The sequence below is a fragment of the Psammomys obesus genome, unplaced genomic scaffold, assembly GCF_907164565.1.
Source record: "Psammomys obesus unplaced genomic scaffold, mPsaObe1.curated_primary_1811, whole genome shotgun sequence".
Taxonomy (NCBI): Eukaryota; Metazoa; Chordata; class Mammalia; order Rodentia; family Muridae; genus Psammomys; species Psammomys obesus.
The window spans coordinates 9,972,212-9,995,033 of record NW_026596109.1 but is presented as its reverse complement, the minus strand read 5'-3'; the positions used below and the strand labels follow the sequence as shown (position 1 = coordinate 9,995,033).

Sequence of the window (22,822 nt, the reverse complement as noted above, 5' to 3'; positions counted from 1 at the left end):
GCGCACGCGCGCCTACCCAGCCGAGGCCTCCCCCGCCCCGCTGGTCCCGCGGTCCCGCGGCGCCAGGTCGCCCCCGGCCCCTCCCTCTTGCCACCCTGTGTGTGCGTGTCTGTGTGTGTGTGTGTGTGTGTGTGTGTCCCACCCTCACGGGCTTTGTGGTCTAGGGTGCCAAGCCGCTTCCTGGTCAGCCACTCGGTGGAGGAAGGAGCCGCCTGTGAGGTGCAGCCGCTCGCTGCCCCGGGCAGGGGCACAGGTAGGTGGCGGCCGCGGGCAGGGCCGCTCGCCGAGCCTCGGGCAGCGCGTGGGGGCGGGGGCGGGGTGTGAGGGGCTGGGGGAGGGGAAGGCCCTTGGGACGAGGTAGAGCTCGCGGAGGGAGGGGAGCGGGGATGGAGATGTTGGGGCGTCTGAGGTGGGCTTCGGGGTGGGGTCGGCGGCGTGCGGGCTCGGGCTGAGGGCGTGTGTGGGAATCGGGGTTCTGGGCGGGAGCGAGTGTGCTGGGGTGGACTTGGGGAGCGGCCTGGGTGGGAGTGTGGGGAAGGGGGGAAGGAAAAGGGGTCGAGGGGTGCACGGGAGGAAGGAGGCTAGGGTTGGAATGGGGGGCAGGGAAGAAACAAGTTGAGGCTGCGGGCTGTGAAGTTGGGGGAGAGTGAGGCGTGGAGAAAGGGGGCTCCGAAGGTTGAGGGAAGAGGTGGAGAGACGGGTGCCGAGAGGAGCCTCAGTGGTGGGAGGAGGAGGGGTCTGCGGTGGGGGAGAGGAGGATGGGGTCGCCAGGAGGCAGGTGGAGGTGGGATTGACTCTGGCGGAGCGGGGCGGGGCGGGGGGGCGAGTTTTGGGGGGCACAGAAGAGTCTGAGGCGAGGAAGAGGGATAGAAGATTCTGGGAGTGGTGAATGGGGAAGGTTAGGATTTGGGGGATGGGGATTTTTTTTTTTTTTTTTTTTTTTTTCTCGTATGAAAAGCTGTTGAGTGGGTAAAACCGTCAAGGTGTGGGAGAGATGATTAGTTCGCTCTCGGAGAAAGTAGGGGCCTGGATATGACGGGAGTTTCTGCAGTCCGGGGGAGAAGGCAGGTAGGGAAGTGCAAGTTAGGGGGGGAAAAAAAAAAGAAGTAGTGGGAAATTGAATAATGGCGGTGACACAGAACAATGAAGGGGGATTGCTAGATGGTGAGAGATAGTTTAGAACTACTTTCTGTTCGGATTTCTGCGTTAGGAAAGAGTCTTTAAAAACCACAACCTTTTCAAATAAACCGAAGGTGTCTGCGGTGTTGAGATGAAGGTCGTGAGTTGACAGATGTTTTCCTGGGGTGTGGATATGGCGGATCTCTGCCCTGGCAGAGTGAGGGAGGAACGCCTTGTCCTTAAGTCAGCCCTGGTTCTGTTTCCACCCACTCAGATGGCCACTCTTTGGCTTTTTACTATATTCCCTGCCCTCTTAACCCCCAGCTTGAGCCAACGTGTGAGTACCAGCGAGATTAAATGGCCAGTGAGATTAATTCTGAGTGTTTGTAAAATGTTTTTAAGGTTCGTGTCACATTTTTATGCTTGAGATTGTCACATTTTTATGCTTGAGATACAGCATCATGCAAGTGGAAAGGTCTTGTGCTTTGGACTTAATACAGCCCCTGTAATCGTATTCAGGCTGTGTCACTTGGTCGTTGTGTTACTTCATTTCTCTGAGCCTCTTCAGCCATTAAGTGTCAATACTGACCTCATAGGAACGGTGATTGCATGACATCATTTTATGTTGTACCTAATAGTGCTTGCCAGGTATGATAGGTACATAATAAATGGTAGCTTTCAATCACATTGAAAATTGTATCATTAACACTGATCATTACTTTGGTCTATTTATTATTCTTACTCTATTTATTTATAATTATCTACTAAGGTTAGTTCTTTTTGATTCTGTGTTTTAGGGTTTTGTTTTTGTTTTTGTTTTTTTTCTTCAAATATAAGCTCAGCTCGCAGTTTTAGCATTGTTAATCCTGTTGCCTTCTCTCCCCTCAGTTCACCTGACTGGGATAATTAAAATGCTTTTTGCTTGGAAACTGGCTTCAAGGTTTAAAAAACTGTCATGTTTAGTTATCAATTATTTTATCTTGTCTCTTAAATAAGCTATAAAGAACTGAACTTTTAACAGACCAACTTTATGTTTTATTTATTTGAAGAAATAATATGCTTTGTGCTAACCTTAGCCTCATTAATGCAATAGTACTTTTTTTTTTTCATTAATGCAGTGGTAAATGCACTATTGTATCATACTTTTTTATGCTGTTAGGGAGGCCACAGACCTACCTGCTTCTCTTCAGTGGGCTGAAGACCCAGCACACTCTGCTTGTCACTGTTAATCCAGCACATAGCTACAAGAGATCTACACTGAACAGTGTTGTTGTGGATACCTGTTAGCTTAGCTTTTCAGTTTGAGTGAGCACTCCTCAAGAAGAAAAGGCTTTGTCTTTTAAGGGGTCAGTTTGTAGTAGGCCAGCGGGAACAATAGTGAGAGGCAAGCAGTAGCCAGTGGAGAAGCCTTACGCTTTATGGTTCTTAAAGTTGAAAGTTCAGAACTCCATTTAATCCTTAGATCATTTTTATAGTGCCTCACAAACTTCAGGAAGTACCTTATTGGGAGAATGCAGGATGTTTAAAAAAAAAAAAAAGTTACCATGATTCCCTAAAGGAAGAATAGTTCTTCAAATGACTGAATAAAGCAAAGCCTTGGATTACTGCCTGAACAAATGATGTAGATTTACTCTTCAGGAAATACTGAATTTTTTCATTATTTAGGAAGGTAAAGCTGCCAGGATTTGGGGCAGAGTGAGGGATTAACATCTGAACTCTGGTCCCAACGTACTTGTGCCCTCTGCTGGATGGAATCACACTTCTAATTTTCATGAGAAGTTGTCATCCATTCATTCCATTTTACTCCAAAGTTTGTGGAAGGTTATTGTTAGAGATGAGGATTAAGAGCAGTGCATATATGTAGAACCTGGGTTTTCATCTTTCTTTTCTTCCTCTTGTCATCATTATGGTGTGTTGGTCCATGAAGACACATTATCTTCCATAGGATTTGCCTTTCTGCTGTTACAGTTAAATCATTAAGGCTAGGCAGGTACTTTATGCCTGTAATCCCAGCACTTGGAAAGCTGTGGTTGAAGGATCACTGAGAGTTTGAAGCCGGCCTGGACTACATAATAAGTTTCAGACCACTCTAAAATGATGATAATGATTTTTTTAAAATTATTTTCTTTCCTTCATTCACTCATTTGTTCATTTTTTGTTTCTGTATCAAATAACTTCTTTTTAGGACCATACCTAGTATTATCTTTTTGCTATCTAGGTAGAGTAGGCTCTGAAGGTCTAGTCTTAAAGATCAAAGGATCTTTTCTTTTTTTCCTGGTTAGGATTAAGGTTTGTGAGGCTGAAAGGGCCAAATACTTGCCCCTGCTGAAAGAAACACTTAGAGCAAGGGGTGGGGAGGTTGCATCTCTTTAGCAGCAGACCCTGAATGCTGGCAAGAGAAGTGTGGGGTGTAAGAGCCGGCAAGACTTTAAAAAACAAAACAAAACTGGTTTTTACTTTAGTTGTGTTGTTTTTCTCCCCTGGTACTACCAGTAGCAATACAGCCCCAACATCTGCTCTGCTTCTACCACCTGCAGAAGGGTCTGACAAGTGGGGGAGGAGCCTGCAGCTGTTGCCTGGAAGAGGAGCTGGCTCTTAGCAACAGTATCAGCAGGCCTTCAGCTCAGCACTAAATCTGCCCCTTGGAGGTCTCATTCAGTTCAGCACATATCTGTTGAGTGGTTATCTGTTGAGTGGTAATTGAGTACTCAGCACCATGTTAGGCCTGAGAAAGAGGTAAATCAAGTGCTTTGCCTTCAAAGAACTCAGTTTTAGGTACAGTAACAACGGAATATAGTAACCAGTGTTAAGTGTTGTGTAAAAGGAAACCCTGAGTGCCCTGGGAAAAGCAGACAGGCATGGACTGGTACAGGGGCTGGAGAAGTTTCCCAGGAGACTGTTGAGTGATGGTTGAACTGAATGTTAATGATGGACAGGAAGTAGCTAGGTCGGGCAGAACCACCAAAGGCAGTAAACCAAGCCGGTTCCAGGGGGTCAGTGAGTGGCAGTTTACTCATGTAGTATTGGCAAGGCCACAGAGTAGGCCATAGTAGATGAACCGGAAAGGGAGAGGCTCCAGGGCAAGGCTGGGCCCTCTTTTCTAAGGTTCTTTATACACATAATTATTCTCGGGAGAAAAATGGATAGTAGTGATTGCCACAAACAGGATCATTGTTTGATCTCCAGAGACTCAGCATTTTTGTCACTGACTTAATTGTTTGCTGACACTTGTAAGTGGCTTCAGGGCCACACTGTAGGTATTGATACAAAAACTGAGTTGATAGACTTTAAAAGTCAAGCAATCTTGGAGGGATAATTTCAGAGTTCTTTAGAAATATTATTGCAGGCCTGTGTTGTATTAAAATTCACACTCCCTCCCTTTCTTATTGTAGAAATCATAAACAGATGCCTTCCCTTTATTTAACATAACAATTTCTCATGTAATTTGAAATCTCAGTTACCCAAGAAAATAAGTATTTATTACAATTAATTCTTGGATGCATAATGTCACCATCGTGACTGAAGAAAAACCGGACTGCTTTTTGTTTCTTTGACTTACGTCACAGTGCTCTAACAGAACCTGAACAGACCTAACACTCTAGGTAAGGACATTTTTCAGCCTTTGTTATACAGGCCTTTATTTGTACACTCAACACATCCTTTTGCTTGTGGTTTACCTAAGGCTTATGGAACCAGTAAGCTCGGTCCATGACTTCTCCCCAGGGACTGTACTGTGCCAGAGTCCGGATAAGGAGTCTGGATGAATTAAATGTGGTCTTTCTCTCTGTGTGCAAGGCAGCAAAGACAGGCCCAGAAGCAAATCAGTAGGACAGTGAGCCAAATGCCCCAAAGAGATGAGTGGAAGGTGCCAGACTAGCAGGGAAGTGTCATATTTCTATCTTTTTTCTGTGTGTAAATGTTTTTAATTCCAGAATTGCAGTGAGTTCATAACATTGAATGAAATGGAAGTGTATACTTTATTTACTAACACTCTAATGTTGGGCATTTAGGATGTTCCTCACTGCTTTGCCAATGTAAATTGTGCTGCTGTGAATTTACTTCTAAAAGAATTGTTGCTGGTGTTTTTGGTAACTTCTGGGTGAATTTTAGAAATGAAATTGGAGCTCAAAGTTCTGAAAGATGAATAGATTACTAGATTGGTGAGAAGAATGCAAGAGGCACTTTAGGTAGAAACAGTGGAGCAGCCTCAGAGTGACAAAGTTTTCAGTAACTGGTGAGTTTTGCTTTCCTCATAGTGGTAGGATCTTAAAACTGTGGTACAGCACGGTGAAGTTCATATTGCAGATGACGTTTGAATTAGATTTGTTTCTGTGCACCTTGCTTTTACAGTTGCAACCGAGGTGATGGCTTACTACCTCAACTCGGAATCCCACCTGGATCCAGGGCCCATCTATGTTCGAGAAAATGGGCAGCTGCACATGGTCAATCTGGCTCTGGATGGTGTTAAGAACAGCCTGCAGAAGCCACGGCCTTTCAGACTCTTTCCCAAAGGCTTTTCCGTGGAACTGTGCATGAACAGGGAAGATGACACCGCACAGAAAGAGAAGACTGATCACTTCATCTTCACCTACACCCGAGAGGGGAATCTGCGCTACTCTGCCAAGTCGCTCTTCAGCCTGGTGCTGGGCTTCATCTCTGACAATGTGGATCATGTTGATTCCCTTATTGGCTTTCCTGAGCAGATTGCTGAGAAGCTGTTCTCTGCTGCTGAAGCAAGACAGAAATTCACAGAGCCAGGTGCAGGGCTCAGGGCTCTGCAGAAATTCACTGAGGCCTATGGAAGTCTGGTGCTTTGCTCGCTGTGCTTGCGAAACAGGTGGGTATTGTCATGAGTACTTGGTGGATATGTTTATCCTGTCAAGTCCCAGGACTTAATTTCAAACTTCACATTTAAAGTACAGTCCATTTTCAGGGAGGTGGGAAGTCACTGACTGTCTTTCTCTCCTCATCTCCTAGACAACGCTTAGCCTTATTCTGAAAATGTTCTGTAAGGATTAGGTTGGCCACCACAGTTTTTCCAGCAGATAAAAATACTTGGAAACCAACTTGTATCTTTCCTTTTTTTTTCTCTCTCTTTGAGATATGTATGGTCTTTCTTTATTGCCCAGGCTGATAGAGAACAGCTGGGCTTACCAGGGGATGGGGGATGGGGGTGCTCGCCTTTAATCCCAGCGCTTGTTAGGCAGAGGCAGGTGGATCTCTGTTAGTTGGAGGCTAGCCTAGTCTACAAAGCAAGTTCCAGGACAGCTAAGGCTATACAAAGAAACCCTGTCCCAAAACAAACAAACAAACAAACAAAAAATTGGGCATAAACTGTTCTCCTCCTTGACCTTTTACGTACAGGTGTATACCATCATGCTCCCTTGGAATCAACTTTTGTCATAATACAATAGGGCTGGAGAGATAGCTCAGAGGTTAAGAACACTGATTGTTCCAAAGGTCCCGAGTTCAATTCCCAGCAACCACATAGTGGCTCATAATCATCTATTATGAGATCTGGTGCTCAATTCTGGCAAGCAGGCATACATGCAGACAGAACACTATATACATAGTAAATAAATCTAAAAAAATATAAAAGAGAGACTACAGGAAAGACAAGGTATATGACCTGCCAAATATTTCTTGGTATAGCCTTGGGAATATGAAGATCAGTACTCAGAATTCTTGGTCCTGTTTTACTTTTAGAAACATCAGATATTAACTGTTAGATTTAAAAGTAATATTAAAAAATGCATGATTAAGCCGGGAACAGTGGTGCGCACTTGTAATCCTAGCACACTAGGAGACAGAGGCAGGCAGATCTCTTTGAGTTCCAGGCTAGCCTGGTCTACAAAGTGAGTCCTGGACAGCCAAGGCTGCACATAGAAAGCTTGTGTGGGGTGGGATGGGGGAGGAAGCATGATTAAAATTTCAAACATCCTGAAGTCTGGGAATGCTCAGATAAGTTCCCAACACCTAGGCCTGTCTCCTTACAAAATATGCTTTTCTTTTGTGACTGATTTGCCTTTCCTTGTATACTTTTATGTATTTATTTAAATTATTTCACTATCATTTAAGAAACTTTGAGAACATCTACTACTTTTAAATGACCCTGGCAAACAGTTCAAACACAGAAGAGTATAACATCTCTCCCGTCTCCTGTTTTCTCTCCAAGAGACTAACCACTATATTTTTTTGATAGTTCTAGAGATACTCTGAACATTTACATCTTTTTGTGCCTTTCCAGTTTGTCAAACTGTAAGTGTAGGTGACTACATGCTTTATATACCTATGTACCTTTCTTTCTTCACATAATTTGAAAATCTTTTGTAATCAGTATTGTAGAGTTAGTTTTATAATTTACCATCTGAACGTTTTTATGATTAAAAGGCAGTTTGCTAGTAATTCATATTTGTGTGTGTGTTAGTAAAGATCAACCCTGACCTCATGCATGCTGGTTAAGTGTCTGTCTGAGCCGCATTCCCCAACTATCAGTTCACGTGAAGATGAATGATAATATCACCTGTAAAACGAGACCAGCAGCCAGGTGGTGGTGGTGCGCTCCTCTAAGCTCGGCACTCAGGAGGCAGGGGCAGGAGATCTCTGAGTTCAAGGCCAGCCTGCTCTACAAAGCAAATTCCAAGTCAGCCAGGGCTACACAGAGAAATCCTGTCTCGAAGAAAAACAAGCAAAAACCTCATAAAACATGAAGAAAGCATAACTAGTCTTTATTTAATTGGTTCCTGGAGTTAATGATCTCACCCTCCGTCTGGTCACATATGTTGCTTTAAAAAGAGAAGGCCTATGGGCACCTAGAGCAGAACCTTGGACTTGCACAAAGCAGGCTTTTCCTGAAAGCTGTCTGTGCTATGGCCTACGTGGGACTGCTGCCATGAAAGGAAAACACTTATCTTGCTGAGTGACAAAGCCAATTTTCCATAGTCTCTCCCTCCTCCTCCTCCCTTATTCCTTTCTCCCTTGGTAGGATCTTGTTCTAGCACAGGCTGGATTGCCAACCTTCTGCCTCAACTTCCTGGGTGCAGTTCGAGGCATAGGCCGCTTTGCCCTGCCTCACTCCTTTGCTTTTTTTTTTTTTTTTTTAAGATTTATTTATTATTTATACAGCATTCTGCCTGCACACCAGATCTCACCATATGGTTGCTGGGATTTGAACTCAGAACCTCTGGAAGAACAGCCAGTGTTCTTGACCTCTGAGCCATCTCCCCAGCCATCACTCCTTTGCTTTATTCCGAGTTATTTATGTTGTAGAAAAATAGAAAAGTGAAAAACAGAATTGTGTATAAAAATTCCATATTTGGAAATATATAAAACTAAAATTAAAAAATTTACAGTCTTACCATATATAAAACTAAAATTAAAAATTTTACAATCCTACCACAGCAGTAATGTTCAGATACACACTTTTATTCATTTGAGAGTGTATGCTCTATAACTGGTATTCTACTTTCCTACTTTTTCCATTTATCTTTACAGTCTAATATTTCCTATGCTTTTGAAAATTTTTGAAATTTGAAAATTTAGGAAATTTAGAAAATTAGGAAATTTGAAAATTCCTAAACTTTTGAAAATAGGTATTTCTCCCTATTATTCTGTAGTCTGATTGGGTAGATTGTGATAATAACACTTTAATTCACATTTGATGAGCATATAAACAATGTAACAGCTCCAGTACCAAAATCATACATGAGCGTAACATTTCTGGAAAGTACTTTGGCAGTGTGTATTGAGAGCCACAAGGTTTGTCCTACCCATAGTTCACTTTGTTTGTTTGTTTGCTTAGGTTTTTTTGAGGCAAGGTCTCACTATGAAGCTGTGCTTGCCTATAACTCACTGTAAATCAGATTGGCCTCACACTCATAGCTAATCCTCCCTCCTGTTCTCTGACTGAGTGTGTCACCATGCTTGGCTCATAATTCTGCTTACTGAGACTATTTCAACAGGCCTGGTGATCAGCCCATAAAGCAGCATGCATCTATCTTACAGGGGAAATCTGGGCTCCAAGAAGGTGGCGCTTGCAAATGAAGTTACACAGTGAGGGGAGTCAGCCTTCTTATTTCTCTCTTTCTCCCTGGGCTTCAGGAAAAGACAGGAGCTGAAACTCGGTAGAAGAAAGAACCTCTCTTGTGAGCTCACTCATGATGGCTGCAGTCCAAGCACTCACAAGGCTGAGGCAGAAGGCCCAGCAGTTCATGGCCAGCTTGGTGGTACAGTGAGGACTTAGCTTAAAAATAACTTTTAAGCTGGGTGTAGTGGTACACACCTTTAATCTCAACATTCAGGTTGAAGAGACAGCCAGATCTCTGTGAGATCGAGCCTAGCCTGGTCTACATAGAGAGATCCAGAACAGCCAGCACTACATAGTGAGACTACCATCTCAAAAAACAAGCAAACAAAAAAAACCTCCAAATAATAATAATTTCTTAAAAATCTATTCTTTCTAATTTGATAACATTGTTTTTGTAGCAGTGTGAAGCTGAAAGCTAGAGAATTTGTTATTAAGACCGGGCTTTTTTGTGTAGCCTTCACTGTCCTGGAACTTACTCTATAACACACATGAAGGTTAGAGAGCAACTTTGTGGATTTAGTTATTTCTCTTGTTCATGTAGATATTAGGGATTGAACTCCAGTCATGAGACCTGAATGGGAAGTATTTTACCCACAGGGCCATCTTACTGGCCAGATCCCATATTTTTAAAACAATATTTTCATGTGAGTAGTCATTAAATTCAAGGTAATTTGGGATGGCTTTTTTTTTTTTTTTCATTTAACCCTAAATTTTGTTTTAGAAATATTTTTGTATATTGTTGAAAGAAAAAAATAAATCTTCTAATGTTTATGAGGGAAGGTTGCAATTAGTTTTATTTTTTTTTCTTTGTACTTTCTGTAGGTTTTTGGTTGGGTTTGTTTTTGTTTTGTTTTGTTTTGTGAGACCGGGTCTCTCTGTGTAGCCATAGCTGTCCTGGAACTCGCTTTGTAGACCAGGCTGGTCTGGAACTCAGAACTCAAAGGTCCACCTGCCTTTGCCTCCTGAGTGCTGGAGCTAAAGGCTTGCACCACCTCCACCAGGCTTAAAATACACTGTTGTTGAGACAATGATATTGCCATAGAATCTAGCCTTTTGTTTTGTGAGACAGGGTATTTCCGTGTGGCCTTGACTGTCTTTGAGCTCACTCTGTAGACCAGGCTCCCCTGGGACTCAGAGATCCACCTGCCTCTGGGATTAAAGGCACCACCACCACCACCACCACCCGGTTTTCTGTAGTTTCTTAATCCCTCCCCCATTTACCTTATGATCTTGTAGTATGTTTATAATAAAATACAGGGAACATTTTCAACAGTCTTTTGGATTGTATTTTGTTAAGTAATTCCAAACTGCATATTTGTACAGGTACAAGCGAATTTTCAGTTGTGACAGAAACCTTCTCTTTTGACTACTCAACTCAGCAGTGGGATGAGCTGGCAATCTCAAGATGCTGCAGCAGAGGCTGAACCAACACAAAAGGGGGCGGGCCAGAGGGAAGGGCTTGAGAGAATAACTGAAAATAAGAGAAGCAGGCTGGTGAGAGCACCTGTGGTCTGGCTGTTAGGCCCTGAAGCTGCCTGCCAACAGGAGTAGCCAATGTCTTCACAGCTAGGCTCCAGCTAGAGAAAACTGTACTCTCTTGCCTTGTAATCCTTGGTGGTCACAGAGAGCAAGTATGTTCTCCTTAAAATATCACCCTATGCCAATGAAATAGTATTTATTAATCACCACTCTTTAAAGGGTGGTCCATAGGCGCCATATGCTTCGTAAATGCTTGGTTTTCTTTCTTCTTTCTTTCTTTTGGCTTTTCGAGACAGGGTTTCTCTGTGTAGCCTTGGCTGTCCTGGACTAACTTTGTAGACCAGGCTGGCCTCGAACTCACAGATATCCACCTGCTTCTACTTCCCTGAGTGCTGGGTGGGATCACAGGTGTGTGCCATCATGCCTGGCATGCTTGTTTTTCTAAATTCTGGAAAGTATGGGAAGATGCAGTTTTATAGCTGGAAAAATTGAAGCTCAAAAGGGTTAAGTGATGGAGCAAGTAATTAAAGTTGTTGGAATATAGATGGGCCAGCAGGATGGCCTAGTGGGTAAAGAACAGCACTTACCTCCCAGTGATTCAAGCCTGAAAACCTGAGTTTGACTCCTGCAGGCCACATAAACATGGAAAGAAAGAACCAGCTCCTCTCATTCTCTCCCTAACCTGTTTCTCAGTCTCTGTCTCTGTCTCTCTCTGCTTCTCCTTCCACAGTGAAATAAAAAGAATTCAAACTCAGGTCTGTTTTGCACTAAAATGTGTTCGTGTTGTATTGTTTTTGGGCCTTCAAAGGTCATTTGGAAGACAAGCTGCAAACAATAATCTGGAGACCTGTGTCCTAGATCAGCATCTTAGTGTTGTCTGTGCCTAGAATATTGGTCCTCAGCCTTGAGTTCCATAATGTTTCTTAGTGACATTGAATAGTATTGTATTCTTCACTCTTAATTTCAGAATTATTAAAAATCCTTAGGTAATTGATCAAAGGATGTGTGTTTTCCTTTCCCTAATTACCAGTAGTGCCCTAAGTCCCCACTAACACTTGAGTTTTGTGATCACAAAGTAGAAAGCAGTGTTTACACTGAGCTACAACAGTCTGGGTAAGTGGTGCTTGATTGTGTGCTCAGCTGAGCCCTGACTCCAGGCAGCTTAAACTTTTCAATTTGAAAAGGGTCCCATGACCTCAAGCCGTTCACCTAATAGGCCAATGGTCAGTCTACGTACTGCTAATTTCAGTTGTATATAGGAAGGAGAGAGCTCCACCCCACTCTTCCCTTGTGATTATCCAGCCTGTTTTTGGCAGTTAAGATCCTGCTGAGTAAGAGATCTGTACTCTCACACATTCTTCTACTGTGGAAACTTGCAGGCCTCCAAGAAGAAAGTAGTGAGAAGTAGATGCTCTAGGTCCTGTCAGGCTTTCTTTGTATCAGAGGAATCTCTCCTGTTCTGTCACACTTAATCCCTTTCATATCCCCACCACCACCTCATTAGCAGTAGATGAACAACTAGAAGGCAGGACAGAGCCAGACTGTGGAATGCCATTTTGATTTCCTTTCCTTTCCATAGGCCTCCCTGATGCTTCCTTGGCAAGGTGCTCCAATGTAATTAAGTCACTTATGTTCATAGTTTGTCTTAATAGGCATCTAAATGAGAGTCATGCTGCCACATACTTTCAGGGTAGTTAGGGTAACAGAGCCAGTGGTGTGGCCAGGTGCCCAAGCTTGAGCCTGGGTACAAAGTAAAATGTGTTCTGCTAGATAGCTTTTGAAATATTTTTGAGCATATGCTGATTAAAGCTGGGGCTCATGCCAGTAATAGGGGCAGAAGATTTATAAGTTCAAGGCCAGACTAGACTACAGAGTAAAGCTAAAGCCCTTCCTTTAAAAAAAAATAAAAGGAATGTTGAAGAGTTTGGAGATCCTCAGGTGAGATCCAGCACTAGCACCAAGTCTGGCTAATTACAAACGAATTTTTTTCTTGTGACTTGCCTTTGCTCACACATTTTATTTATTCGAAATGTTTATTCTACCATCATGTACATAGTTTTTGAGGTATTTACTAATTAGTCCAACCCATGTTATACAATTAGTGATGTGTGCTTACTGCATAGTACTTTGGGATGAAGGCATGTTGACCGTGGCACAGAATCACAGACAGACTTTCAAAAGGTGAGGACCAGCTCTTGATTGCTGTCCACCCTGCACAGGTATTTGGTGGTTGCAGAAAAACTTGAAGAGATCAAGTCTTTCCGGGAGCTGACCCGCCTGGATCTTTCTTGTTGCAAGCTTGGAGATGAGCATGAACTCCTGGAGCATCTCACCAATGAGGCCCTGTCCAGGTACTGGCCCACTGTTATTGTCAATGTTCACTTTTAAAAGGGCGGGCAGTGGGGTGATCTTGAGGGATGCCGCTTACTTCCCTGTGCTTATGTACTAATTGGTTTTCCAAAATATTATAACAATATAGATTGATTAGCTCTTAGGAAAGATAATTGATTCGTTCTTTTTTCTAAATTTGTTGTTGTTGGGTTTTTGTGGCTTTGTGGTTTTTGTTTTTGTTTGTTTTGTGAGACAGGGTTTCTCTGTGTAGCCCTGGCTGTTCTGGAACTCGATTTGTAAACCAGGCTGGCCTCAAACTCACAAAGATCTGTAGCCTCTACACCTGCCTTCCCCCCCAGTGCTGGGATTAAAGGTGTGTACCACCATGCACAGCTTCTAAATCACCTTTATTTAACCTGTAGTAATCAAAACCATTAGAATTAAAACAATGCTGTCTCAGGGCTGGAGAGATGGCTCAGATTAAGAGCACTGCTTGCTCTTCCAGAGGTCTTGAGTTTAATTGCCAGCAACCACATGGTGGCTCATAACCATCTATAATGAAATCTGGTGTCCTCTTCTGGCATGCAGGTGTACATGCAGCAGAGCACTGTATCTATAATAAAATAAATCTTTAAAAAAAATGCTGTTTCTTGTTTGTCCATTCCTAGTTTATTTGTTAATTTTTGTTTTAGGCTTATGAATTTTCTCTGCCATATATGCTTTGCATTGCATGTATTCCTGGTGCCCACTGAGGCCACAAGAGGGCATCAGATTCCCTGGAACTGGAGATACAAGACAGCTGTGAGCCAGCATTGTGGGTGTTAGGAATTGAACCTAGGTCCTCTGCAAGAACAGCCAGTGTTCTTAACCTCTGAGCCATTTCTCCAACCCCCATTCCTAGTTTATTATAGCAAGAGATAAAAAATTGGGGCTGGAAACCTGGGTCATTAGATAAAGTCACTTGTCACCAAGCCTGATGACTTGAGTTTAGTCCCTAGAAACAATGAAGTAGAAAGAAAGAACCAACTCCCACAGATTGTCCTGTGACTCCTCACATATTCACCATGGTATATGTATCCCTCCTGCTGTCCACACACAGAAAATAAACATGTGTAATAAAAAAATTTAAAAAAAAATGGGACTGGAAAGATGGCTCTGTGTTTAAGAGCATTTGCTCTTGGAGAGGACCTGGGTCAATTCCCAACACCCGCCTCAATCATCTTGAATTTCAGTTCCAAGGGGTCTTATGCCTCTCCTAGCCTCCTCAAGTATCAGGTACAAACATGGTGCACAGACATGTATGCAGGCAGAACACTGTACACATAAAATTTACTTTTAAAAATTGACAAAAGGTCAAGAACAGCAGCAGAAAAAGACAGTTAGAAACAGGGTTTACTGGAATTTGGGTGGACTTTTACAACAGTTAGAGGTGTTGATATTATATGGTTTTAAGAGAAATGTTTCAAAGCATGTTCTCAAACAGTTTTGAAGTGATACTTTTTATGGACTTTGTTTCTAGTGTAACTCAGCTCCACTTGAAGGATAATTGCTTATCTGATGCAGGCATTCGGAAAATGACAGCACCAGTAAGGGTGATGAAAAGAGGCCTTGAGAATCTAACGCTGTTAGACTTATCTTGTAAGTTACCGGGTGTTAATGTCTGGGAGAATGGCTTTGGGCTCATCATTCCCCTCATTTGAGGGGATAAAAGGCACACTCACCTTCCCAGGGGCCGTAGCACTCTAGTGGCAGGATGGACACCAGCAGCTCTTGACTCCTGGTGCATTGCCTTTTAGGAGCTTTTCACCACTTTCTACATGGGGAAAAAAGGCCTTTCAGATTTGCCTCGCTACTCAGTGTGTAGTCAGCTGGGCCCTTCTTTCATGTCAAGGGCATATGTAAGGTCATCTTTGCTCTACTATGTGTCTCTGATCTGTGGTGTCTGTCAGCTACATTCTTTTTATCCATGTTTACCCAATAAGCAGAATACATCACTTTTGTGATGGACTATTGACTATTGACTCCAGCAGTAGGAAGTCAGCAGTTTGAGAGTCCAGTGGCACAGTCTGTGGCAAGGTGGGCTGGGTCCCAGTGAGTGGAAACTGCAGAAGCAAGGGCAGAGGGCAGTTCTTTCCCCATGGGCAAGTTGCTTTACTTTTGAGCCTTGGTTTTGGCCTCTGTACAGTAGTATTACTGAATCCCCTGGCATACCTCCCAGGGACATCCCCTCTTCAGTAAGTGCTTCCTGAGCATCTGCTGTGTAGCTGGCACTGTGCTTAGCATTCCTAGAGGAAATGGCTGAAACGGCACTCTATGATGTGAGAAGGTAGTATGTAAGAACAGCTTCTGAAAAAAACAAGATAGTAAGAGCAATGATAGCCCTTGTAAGTACCTTGAAAGGCTTCTCAAACTCTAAGCACATGTCTTTACTTCAGGGGTGAAACGGTGATGAGCAGAACAGTACGAACCATTTCACTAGTTTCACGCAGCTCCAAATGGAGTTACTGGGGATAACGGCCCTGATCATGTATTTTTCTGCTCATCCACGTCCTAGGCAGTTGGAGCTGTAAAGGACCTAGTGTGGCTGCTTCATGTTCCAAGTAGAGAAAATAAGACCATCATACTGAATTCACTATGGGAAGATCACCCGCCCTGTACTTTATAGCTTTTGATGCCTGGGTGTTTTGTCCTGACCTTACTGTGGGGGAGTTACCAACAGTTATGACAGAATGCTGCCTTGTTTTCGATGTCTAGGTAACCCTGAGATCACAGATGCTGGAATTGGATACCTATTTTCTTTTAGAAAACTAAACTGCTTAGATATCTCTGGAACAGGACTAAAGGTAAGGCTTTTGGTTTCTTTCATTTTTACATACTTTGTGATTTGGTACTCTGTTTCTATTATTTGGTGTTTAGAAAGAGTTAACATTTATGATGGTCTTGTTTTGTTCTGCTTTTTTGGGATACAGTGTTACTATGTAGCTTTTCCTGGGCTTGAATTTTCCTTGTAGCCCTGGCTGATCTCAAACTACTGCAATCCTTAGCTTACTGAATACTAGGATCACAGGCATATGTCACCATGCCCAGCTGGTTTGGTGTTTTGGTCTCGTTGGATAGCCCAGGCTGTTCTGGAATTAATGATTCTCCTGCCTCAGTCTCCAGAGTGTTGGAATTACAGGTATGCACCACCTCACTTCATTTATGGTGGTCTTTGCTACTAAAAACAAATAAGAATTGGGAAACATATTCACATCTGTGGTGTTTTTCCTTCTCTAGGACATCAAAGCCGTCAAGGACAAGCTCCAGACACACATAGGCCTTGTTCACTCCAAAGTGCCTTTGAAGGAATTTGATCATAGTAACTGCAAAACAGAGGGCTGGGCCGACCAGGTACTCCAGGCTTTTCACTACAGTTCATACAACTTTTCGTTTTAATTCTATATACTATATATTGAGTAAGCATTAATCCCTTTGATACTTTTTTGGCTCAATTGTAGTCTTCACCTCAGTCAGCAGTGGTGATAGACTGTTATTGACCCATCTACTTACGGAGGTAATATTGGATATCAGATCTTAATACTTCCCTGATATGGTTGAAAGACTGGGCCTCATGCCTACTCCGCAATGATTCAGGAAATAAACAAATTATGGCTTGCTATACAAAGAAGAAGAAGAAAATCTGCTCCTCTGTCTTTATAGTGTGCTGTACTCCAAAGAGAACTGACTGCTGTGCCACTATAAAGGATTCGGCTCTGACTCTTCCTTTTCTTTGGAGCTCATTTCTTTTTCCAGAGCCTTAGTGAGGAGTCCCTCTGGTCTTTCTCTTTCTCTTGGTGTTTGCCAGTGAAAGAACTGGCCTTTGGCTTTCTCTTGACTTCGTAAGCCCTTCCCCTGCTTGAAAAGTACAGCCTCGAATAGAAAGTCAGAAGGTACCAGGTAGATAGCAGCTCACCTGTGCGGGCCATCTTTCCCTTCAGACACTTTTAAGTGTTGTTGCCTGGTGGAATCGTGGAAGACTTTGTCCTGAGTCTCTCTGTAGCTCTGAGCCAGAAGGTGTGATGGTGCACTTGCCTGAATATAAATAAAATCAGCCTCCTGTAGATAAGAAGAGAGACTTGTGTCAAGTGTTTCAGAGGCACTTAGAGCCAGCTCTGGATGAGCATGATGCAGTAATTGGCAGAGTGGACATCCTAGGATGCCAGGGTTGCATCCTAGATATATCTCTCTAGTGGACTTGGACGTATGTGGGATTCTCTTGCCAAGACCTCATACAGATTGGTAGCAAGTGACATGGTGAAAAAAAGCATAGGTTACGGAGTCAGAGACTGAGATTTGAGGGTTCTGCCTCATAAACCCAGTAGTCATATGACTGAAGAAACATTGAGTCTTTGTTTTTACATCTTTAAAATAGAAAACTAGGATTTCTCTCTGAATTTGGTAATGACCAAGCAAAACACCTAACAGTGTGGCCTTGAAGTAAGTTGATTGGAGCAATGTGGCTTCCTGTCATCTTCTGGGACCTCCGGGCCTGAGAGAGTGCTTTCCTGGCCTCCTGCTGATCCGATCCTCCGCAGGACTCTAGTCTGACCCTTCCCTGAAGAGGCTGTCTAACAGGAGCCTACTTCCTTTTCTGTCTCCAAATGTCTCTACTTCTCCAACTGTATTCTACTTCCCTGCTTTTTAAAGAAAACACCTATGCCAGTTTGTTTCAGTGGTAGGCCCTTGCTTATTTGTGTTTTTCTTTCAGTCCTCTTCCAGGGACTGAAGGCCTTCAGCTTCCTGTGTTATCCTTACCATATTTCCCTTGCTTCCTCACCACCACATCCCAAGTGTCACCCTCTGGTGGTGATGTATGTATTCTTTCTCTATGTAAATGTCCGTCATCCTTATTCTAGTGAGTTCCTTGACCCCAGTGCATCTGTGTTCTATTTGTTTTTAGCTCTTGAACCTCTTTGCTACCTTCCCTTGCAATCTGGTTTTGGCCTCCACTGTTCTACTTTAAGTGTCTCTGGAAGTTGCCAAGTAGCCCAGTGTTCACCTTCCTTGGCTTTATGTGACATTTAATATGGGTTTTTCTCTCTTAGCTGATTCTTTCTCCCTTCCCTTTTTCTCTTTACACCTCTGCTTTCCTGGTTTTAGGTTTCTCAGTGTCTGTATTAGAGGTTGGCCTCGTGTGTTTCTAGCCCTCAAGATCTGGGTATACCTAGCCTTGTTTTGTAAACCTACCTGATTGGCTAATTGAATGGCCTATACCTGGGCAGGGCAGAATGGTGTAAGCGCAGCTAAGGTTCCCGGGGTTGGAGAGGACAGAGAGAATCACGGGAGATAGAAGAAAGGAAGGAGGAGGACACCATGATGGGTTAGCCTGGAACTACAGGTGTAGTTCTACCATGCTAGGTCTATGGTCCTTTTTATTTTTATTTTTGTTAGAGATACATTTATTTAGTACGTGTACAGTGTTGTTACTGCATATTCACCTGTACACAGAAGAGGCCACCACATCTCATTACTGATTGTTATGAGCAACCATGTGATAGTTAAGAGTGGTCTGTACTCGTAAGCCCTGAGCCATCCATCTCTCTAGCCCTAGGTCTATAGTCTTAATGCTTGAATTGCTCTGTATCCTACAAGTGTTTTTCCTCCTTTATGGTCATTGTGATTGCTGCATTGCATTACTAAGAAATATGAAATGCAAAGTCCTTGTTACTCAAGATATGTTGAAATGATTGTTTACTTTTCATTCTGTCATATATAGTTTATTATATGCAGTCAAATTTCTAAAGAAATTAGCAGTAGCTAGTAAGTAAAATTACATCTGTAAAGTGTGGATATAGAAATGTGGGCATTCAGCACACACAGGAGAGGTGCGTTATTACAGATACTCAGGGCATGAGAAGGTTCTGGCGTGTGTGAAAAGCATGGTGACCCTGACTTTAGATTTTAGTGTCTATCTAAGTTTAAAGATGTGCAGTTTGTACAGTTGATTCGTGGCCTTATGGCAGGAGTAGGTGCGGTGGACTGGCTGCATCGTACAGGTACATAGATCTAACATTTGTGGATCCAGTCTGACTTGATTCTTTTTTAAAGTTATTATTTATTACAATTTATTCACTCTGTATCCCGGCTGTAGTCCCCTCCCTTGTCTCCTCCCAGTCCCACCCTCCCTCTCTCTTCTCCCCCTATGTCCCTCCCCAAGTCCACTGAAAGGGGAGGTTCTCCTCCCCTTCTGTCTGACCCTACCCTATCAGGTTTCATCAGAACTGGCTGCAGTGTCTTCCTCTGTGGACTTGGTTCTTACAAATACAATTTGTCAGTGGGTTTGTGTTTTAGGAAAGGGAGCAAAGACTAGCTTAGAAGTATGGGGTTTGCCTTCCTGGTACACACACACACACACACACACACACAAAGGAAGGGACCAAGGGGGAATGAGAAAAGTTTGAGATTAAAAAGGCAAGTTTCTGTTTGAGTTCAACTATTTCCAAATTCCTTGTAGATCGTACTGCAGTGGGAGCGAGTGAGCATGGAAGCTGTGCGGCAACGGAAAGGTGCAGAGCCTCGGAAGGCAGCGCAGTGCTTCTGTGAGAAATCTTTGTTTTGGAGGTTTTGCTCTTGGGTTTTTACACTCTTAAAACAATTGGCCTGTCTTCTCTCTGCGGGAAAATTAATTGTAATGGTACTGACTTACTTATGTTCACTAAGATAGATCATTCTCTCAGCAGAGCGCACAGTGTGGCACCACCGTCAGAAAGGGTGCTTTTTATTACTTACTTGATTCTGTCTCATCCCAAAGAAGACTTGTGGTGGCACAAGAGAAAACAGAGCACAGAAGATTAAGGGTCACCAACAGGCAGAGGCAGGACTAAAGGTGTAGTTCAGTAATCTTGGGTTGCCTTGCACGGCCAAGGCGCTGGATTCAATCTCAAACACTAGAGAAAAAGAAGAGAAGTATAACCCAAGTGCCTTCAACAGACAGATGGATAAGCAGATGCAGTATTTCTGTTCAAGGGAGTATGAGTGATCATGGGCTAGAGAGATGGCTCAGTGGTTAAGACAGTGTGCTGCTCTTCCAGAGGACCTGAATTTGGTTCGCAGCAGCCACATCAGGTAGCTTATCACAGCCTAAAACTCCAATTCTAGGGGACTCAGCGGCTCTGGCCCCTCAGATACCGGCATCACATGCACATATTCACACACAGGTGAATATGTGTTTTTTTAAGCATTTGTTTGTTTGTTTGTTTTTGAGACAGGGTTTCTCTGTGTAGCCCTGACTGTCTTGGACTCGCTTTGTAGACCAGGCTGGCCTCAAACTCACAGAGATCCACCTGTCTCTGCCTCCTGAGTGCTGGGATTACAGGCGTGCACCACCATCGCCTGGTGTTTTTAACTTTTTAATAACTTATTTATTTTATGTGCATTGGTGTTTTGCCTACATGCATGTCCATGTGAGGGTGTTGGATCCTGGAGTTACTGACAGTTGTGAGCTACCATGTGGGTGCTGGGAATTGAACCCAAGTCTTCTGGAAGAGCAGCCAGTACTTAACCACTGAGCTATCTCTCTAGCCCTAATCTTTTTTTTTTTTTTTTTTTTAAGGTAAGACTGTTTTGACACATGAACCTTGCAGACATGCTCTGTGGACATATACCATAGTATGATTGTTCCTTTGTGAGGGTCATTAGAGGGAGAGAGGGAGTAGGAAGTTTCTGTTTAATAGTTACAGACTTCTCTGTGGGCTGATAAGATGGCTCACGGGGTAAAAGTGCTTGCCATCCATGCAAAACTGGCAGCCTGAGTTTGATCTTGATTTGACTAGGATTCTTGAGGTATTTGATCGACTCACCTGAACCCACTAAGCGCCCACCTTTCTCTACGCCATGGCAGTGTACCAAAACACCCCTGCTGCCAGCACTCAGTCCAGACCAGGGCCTTGGTGTAGGCCTCACTGGTCTCTCAGACTTCGGCAGGCCCACCAGCATGGAAAACTCCTCACCCACCCCTTCATATTCTTACAGATCAGAAGCGAGCTCTCACAGAAGCCTCTAGGAAATGTCTCCTGGCTGACACACACATGGACTCTTCTGAAAAACTCCAGTTCTATAGGGAGAAGGCTCCGGACTGCCATGGGCCACTATTGAGCCAAGAGTCAAAGAAGAGCACGAAGAGAGCTTTCGAGGGGTCAGAGCAGGAGCAGAGTGCACAGCAGTCGGCCAAGCAGAAGTGTGTGTGTCTGTCTGTGGAAGACTGGGATTTGCTGAATTCCTACTGACTGACACAAACAGGTGACCGTTCCCTCAGCACAGAAGAGGGGAGACCGCTGGTGATTTTCTTTTGGTTTGGATTTACCTATGGCATTAGCATAGCAAGCAGATATTTCTACTTTTGTGGTGGGGAGGGAGTGCTATGGACGTATGTAATAATTTCTAATGTATATTTTCAATACATAGTAATTTTTTCAAATAAACTCTTTTGCTCTCGTTCAGTTATGCTTGTGGATTTCAGATTAAAGCCACAGGAAGTAGCACCATGTTAACTAACAAGTTTGGCATGATCTGTTCCTGCTATAGTTTGGAATAGCTGACAGAACAGGGATGTGAATGAAGCTGCCACTGACTGAATGCTTCCCTGAGCCATGCCCTAGTCTCAAAGCAAGCATCAGTGAAACTAGCCAAAACTTAGAGCTAAGAACATCCACCTGAAGTCAAGTGGCATGTTTAATGTCACAGAGCTTGTAAGTGCAAGTTCCGGTTTACGCTCCTTTCTAGTTGGCTGCAAAGCCAATTCCGTCACATTACCTTCTCAACAGTAGTTAGCATCTGTTGAAATCCCAGCCATTGTGTATATTCGATAAGACCCAGGTGATTCACAGCAGTCTCGAAAGTTAACAGGACCGAAGCTTTGCCCAACCCAAGACTTCCTGGAAAAGACCCAATGATAAATATTGTAGGTTTTTCAGGCCACAGGAATTTTGTGACAAATACCCAGCTATATACAGTAAATCAGTGTGGCTGCCTGCCAGTACATTTTTTGTTTACAAAGACAGGTGGCTGGCAAATTAGCCAGAGTTTGGATGTATGCCACCATACCTGGCGCCCAGAGGCTCTGTTAAAAAGCAGATACCCTTTTGAGGACTGTGCACTTGAGGCAGTTTAGCAAGAGTCAGCTTGAACAGGCCTAGAGTAGGCTTAAGATTAAGAATTTCAGCTGGGTGTGATAGCACCCACCTTTAGTCACAGCACTCAGCAAGGCAGGTGGCTCACCGAGTTCAAGGACGGCCTGGTCCAGGACAGCCAACGCTACACAGAGAACCCTGTTCCTCCTCCCCTCCAAAGAAAAATCAGAATTGAGCACAGGATATGCCTGTCTAGGTTTGGAGGTGGAGGCCTAACAATCAGGCTAGCCTGGGCTACATTAGAGAAAAGAATCAGCATTTCTAGCAAGCACCCAGATGATGCCAATGAGCACAGAGGCTCTAGCTCCTACCTGTGTGAATACAGGACATTAGCTAGCAAAGACTTCCGTCCCAGGAGCATGAGTGCAGATGTTTTCAGATGTTGATGACATGCTAAAATGCCACTACTCGGAGTAGTGGCACATGCCTGTAATCTCAGCACTTGTTAGGTTGGGTTGGAGAATTGAGAAGAGTTCAAGGTGGTTCTCAACTAGTGAGTTCTAGGCCTGCCTGGACTCTGTGTGAGAATCTGTCTCAAACGGCACAAAAACGCTTTTAAAAATATTAAGTCTGGAGGTTGGAAAGAAGGTTCAATAGTTAAGAGCACTGGCTGCTCTTCCAGAGGACCTGAGTTCAACTC

The 22,822-nt window shown here is 43.5% G+C and overlaps 1 protein-coding gene across 3 annotated transcripts; it reads left to right on the top strand.

The window, feature by feature from the left end:
* The first annotated feature begins 21 nt into the window (after window positions 1-21).
* On the top strand, window positions 22-21,492 carry Lrrc42 (leucine rich repeat containing 42). Of its 3 annotated transcripts, none has more exons than XM_055629035.1 (8): window positions 22-253; window positions 5,470-5,956; window positions 12,904-13,035; window positions 14,535-14,653; window positions 15,770-15,858; window positions 16,292-16,405; window positions 19,509-19,593; window positions 21,026-21,492. In XM_055629035.1, exons 2-8 carry the CDS (start codon window positions 5,484-5,486, stop codon window positions 21,277-21,279), a joined length of 1,266 nt encoding a protein of 421 aa, XP_055485010.1. In that variant the 5' UTR covers window positions 22-253; window positions 5,470-5,483; the 3' UTR covers window positions 21,280-21,492. The 3 variants fall into 3 exon arrangements, with proteins under 3 accessions (XP_055485010.1, XP_055485012.1, XP_055485011.1); XM_055629037.1 differs by lacking the exon at window positions 22-253 and adding an exon at window positions 1,033-1,068; XM_055629036.1 differs by lacking the exon at window positions 22-253 and adding an exon at window positions 4,562-4,721.
* The last annotated feature ends 1,330 nt before the right edge of the window (window positions 21,493-22,822 follow it).

What these genes read in the sequence shown, in the direction of transcription:
- Lrrc42 (XM_055629035.1), top strand. Translation starts at nt 5,484, where the DNA reads ATGGCTTACTACCTCAACTCGGAATCCCACCTGGATCCAGGGCCCATC. An exon ending in AACGCTGTTAGACTTATCTT is followed by an intron (nt 14,654 to 15,769) that starts GTAAGTTACCGG and finishes TTCGATGTCTAG; the next exon opens with GTAACCCTGAGATCACAGAT. An exon ending in CAGAGGGCTGGGCCGACCAG is followed by an intron (nt 16,406 to 19,508) that starts GTACTCCAGGCT and finishes AATTCCTTGTAG; the next exon opens with ATCGTACTGCAGTGGGAGCG.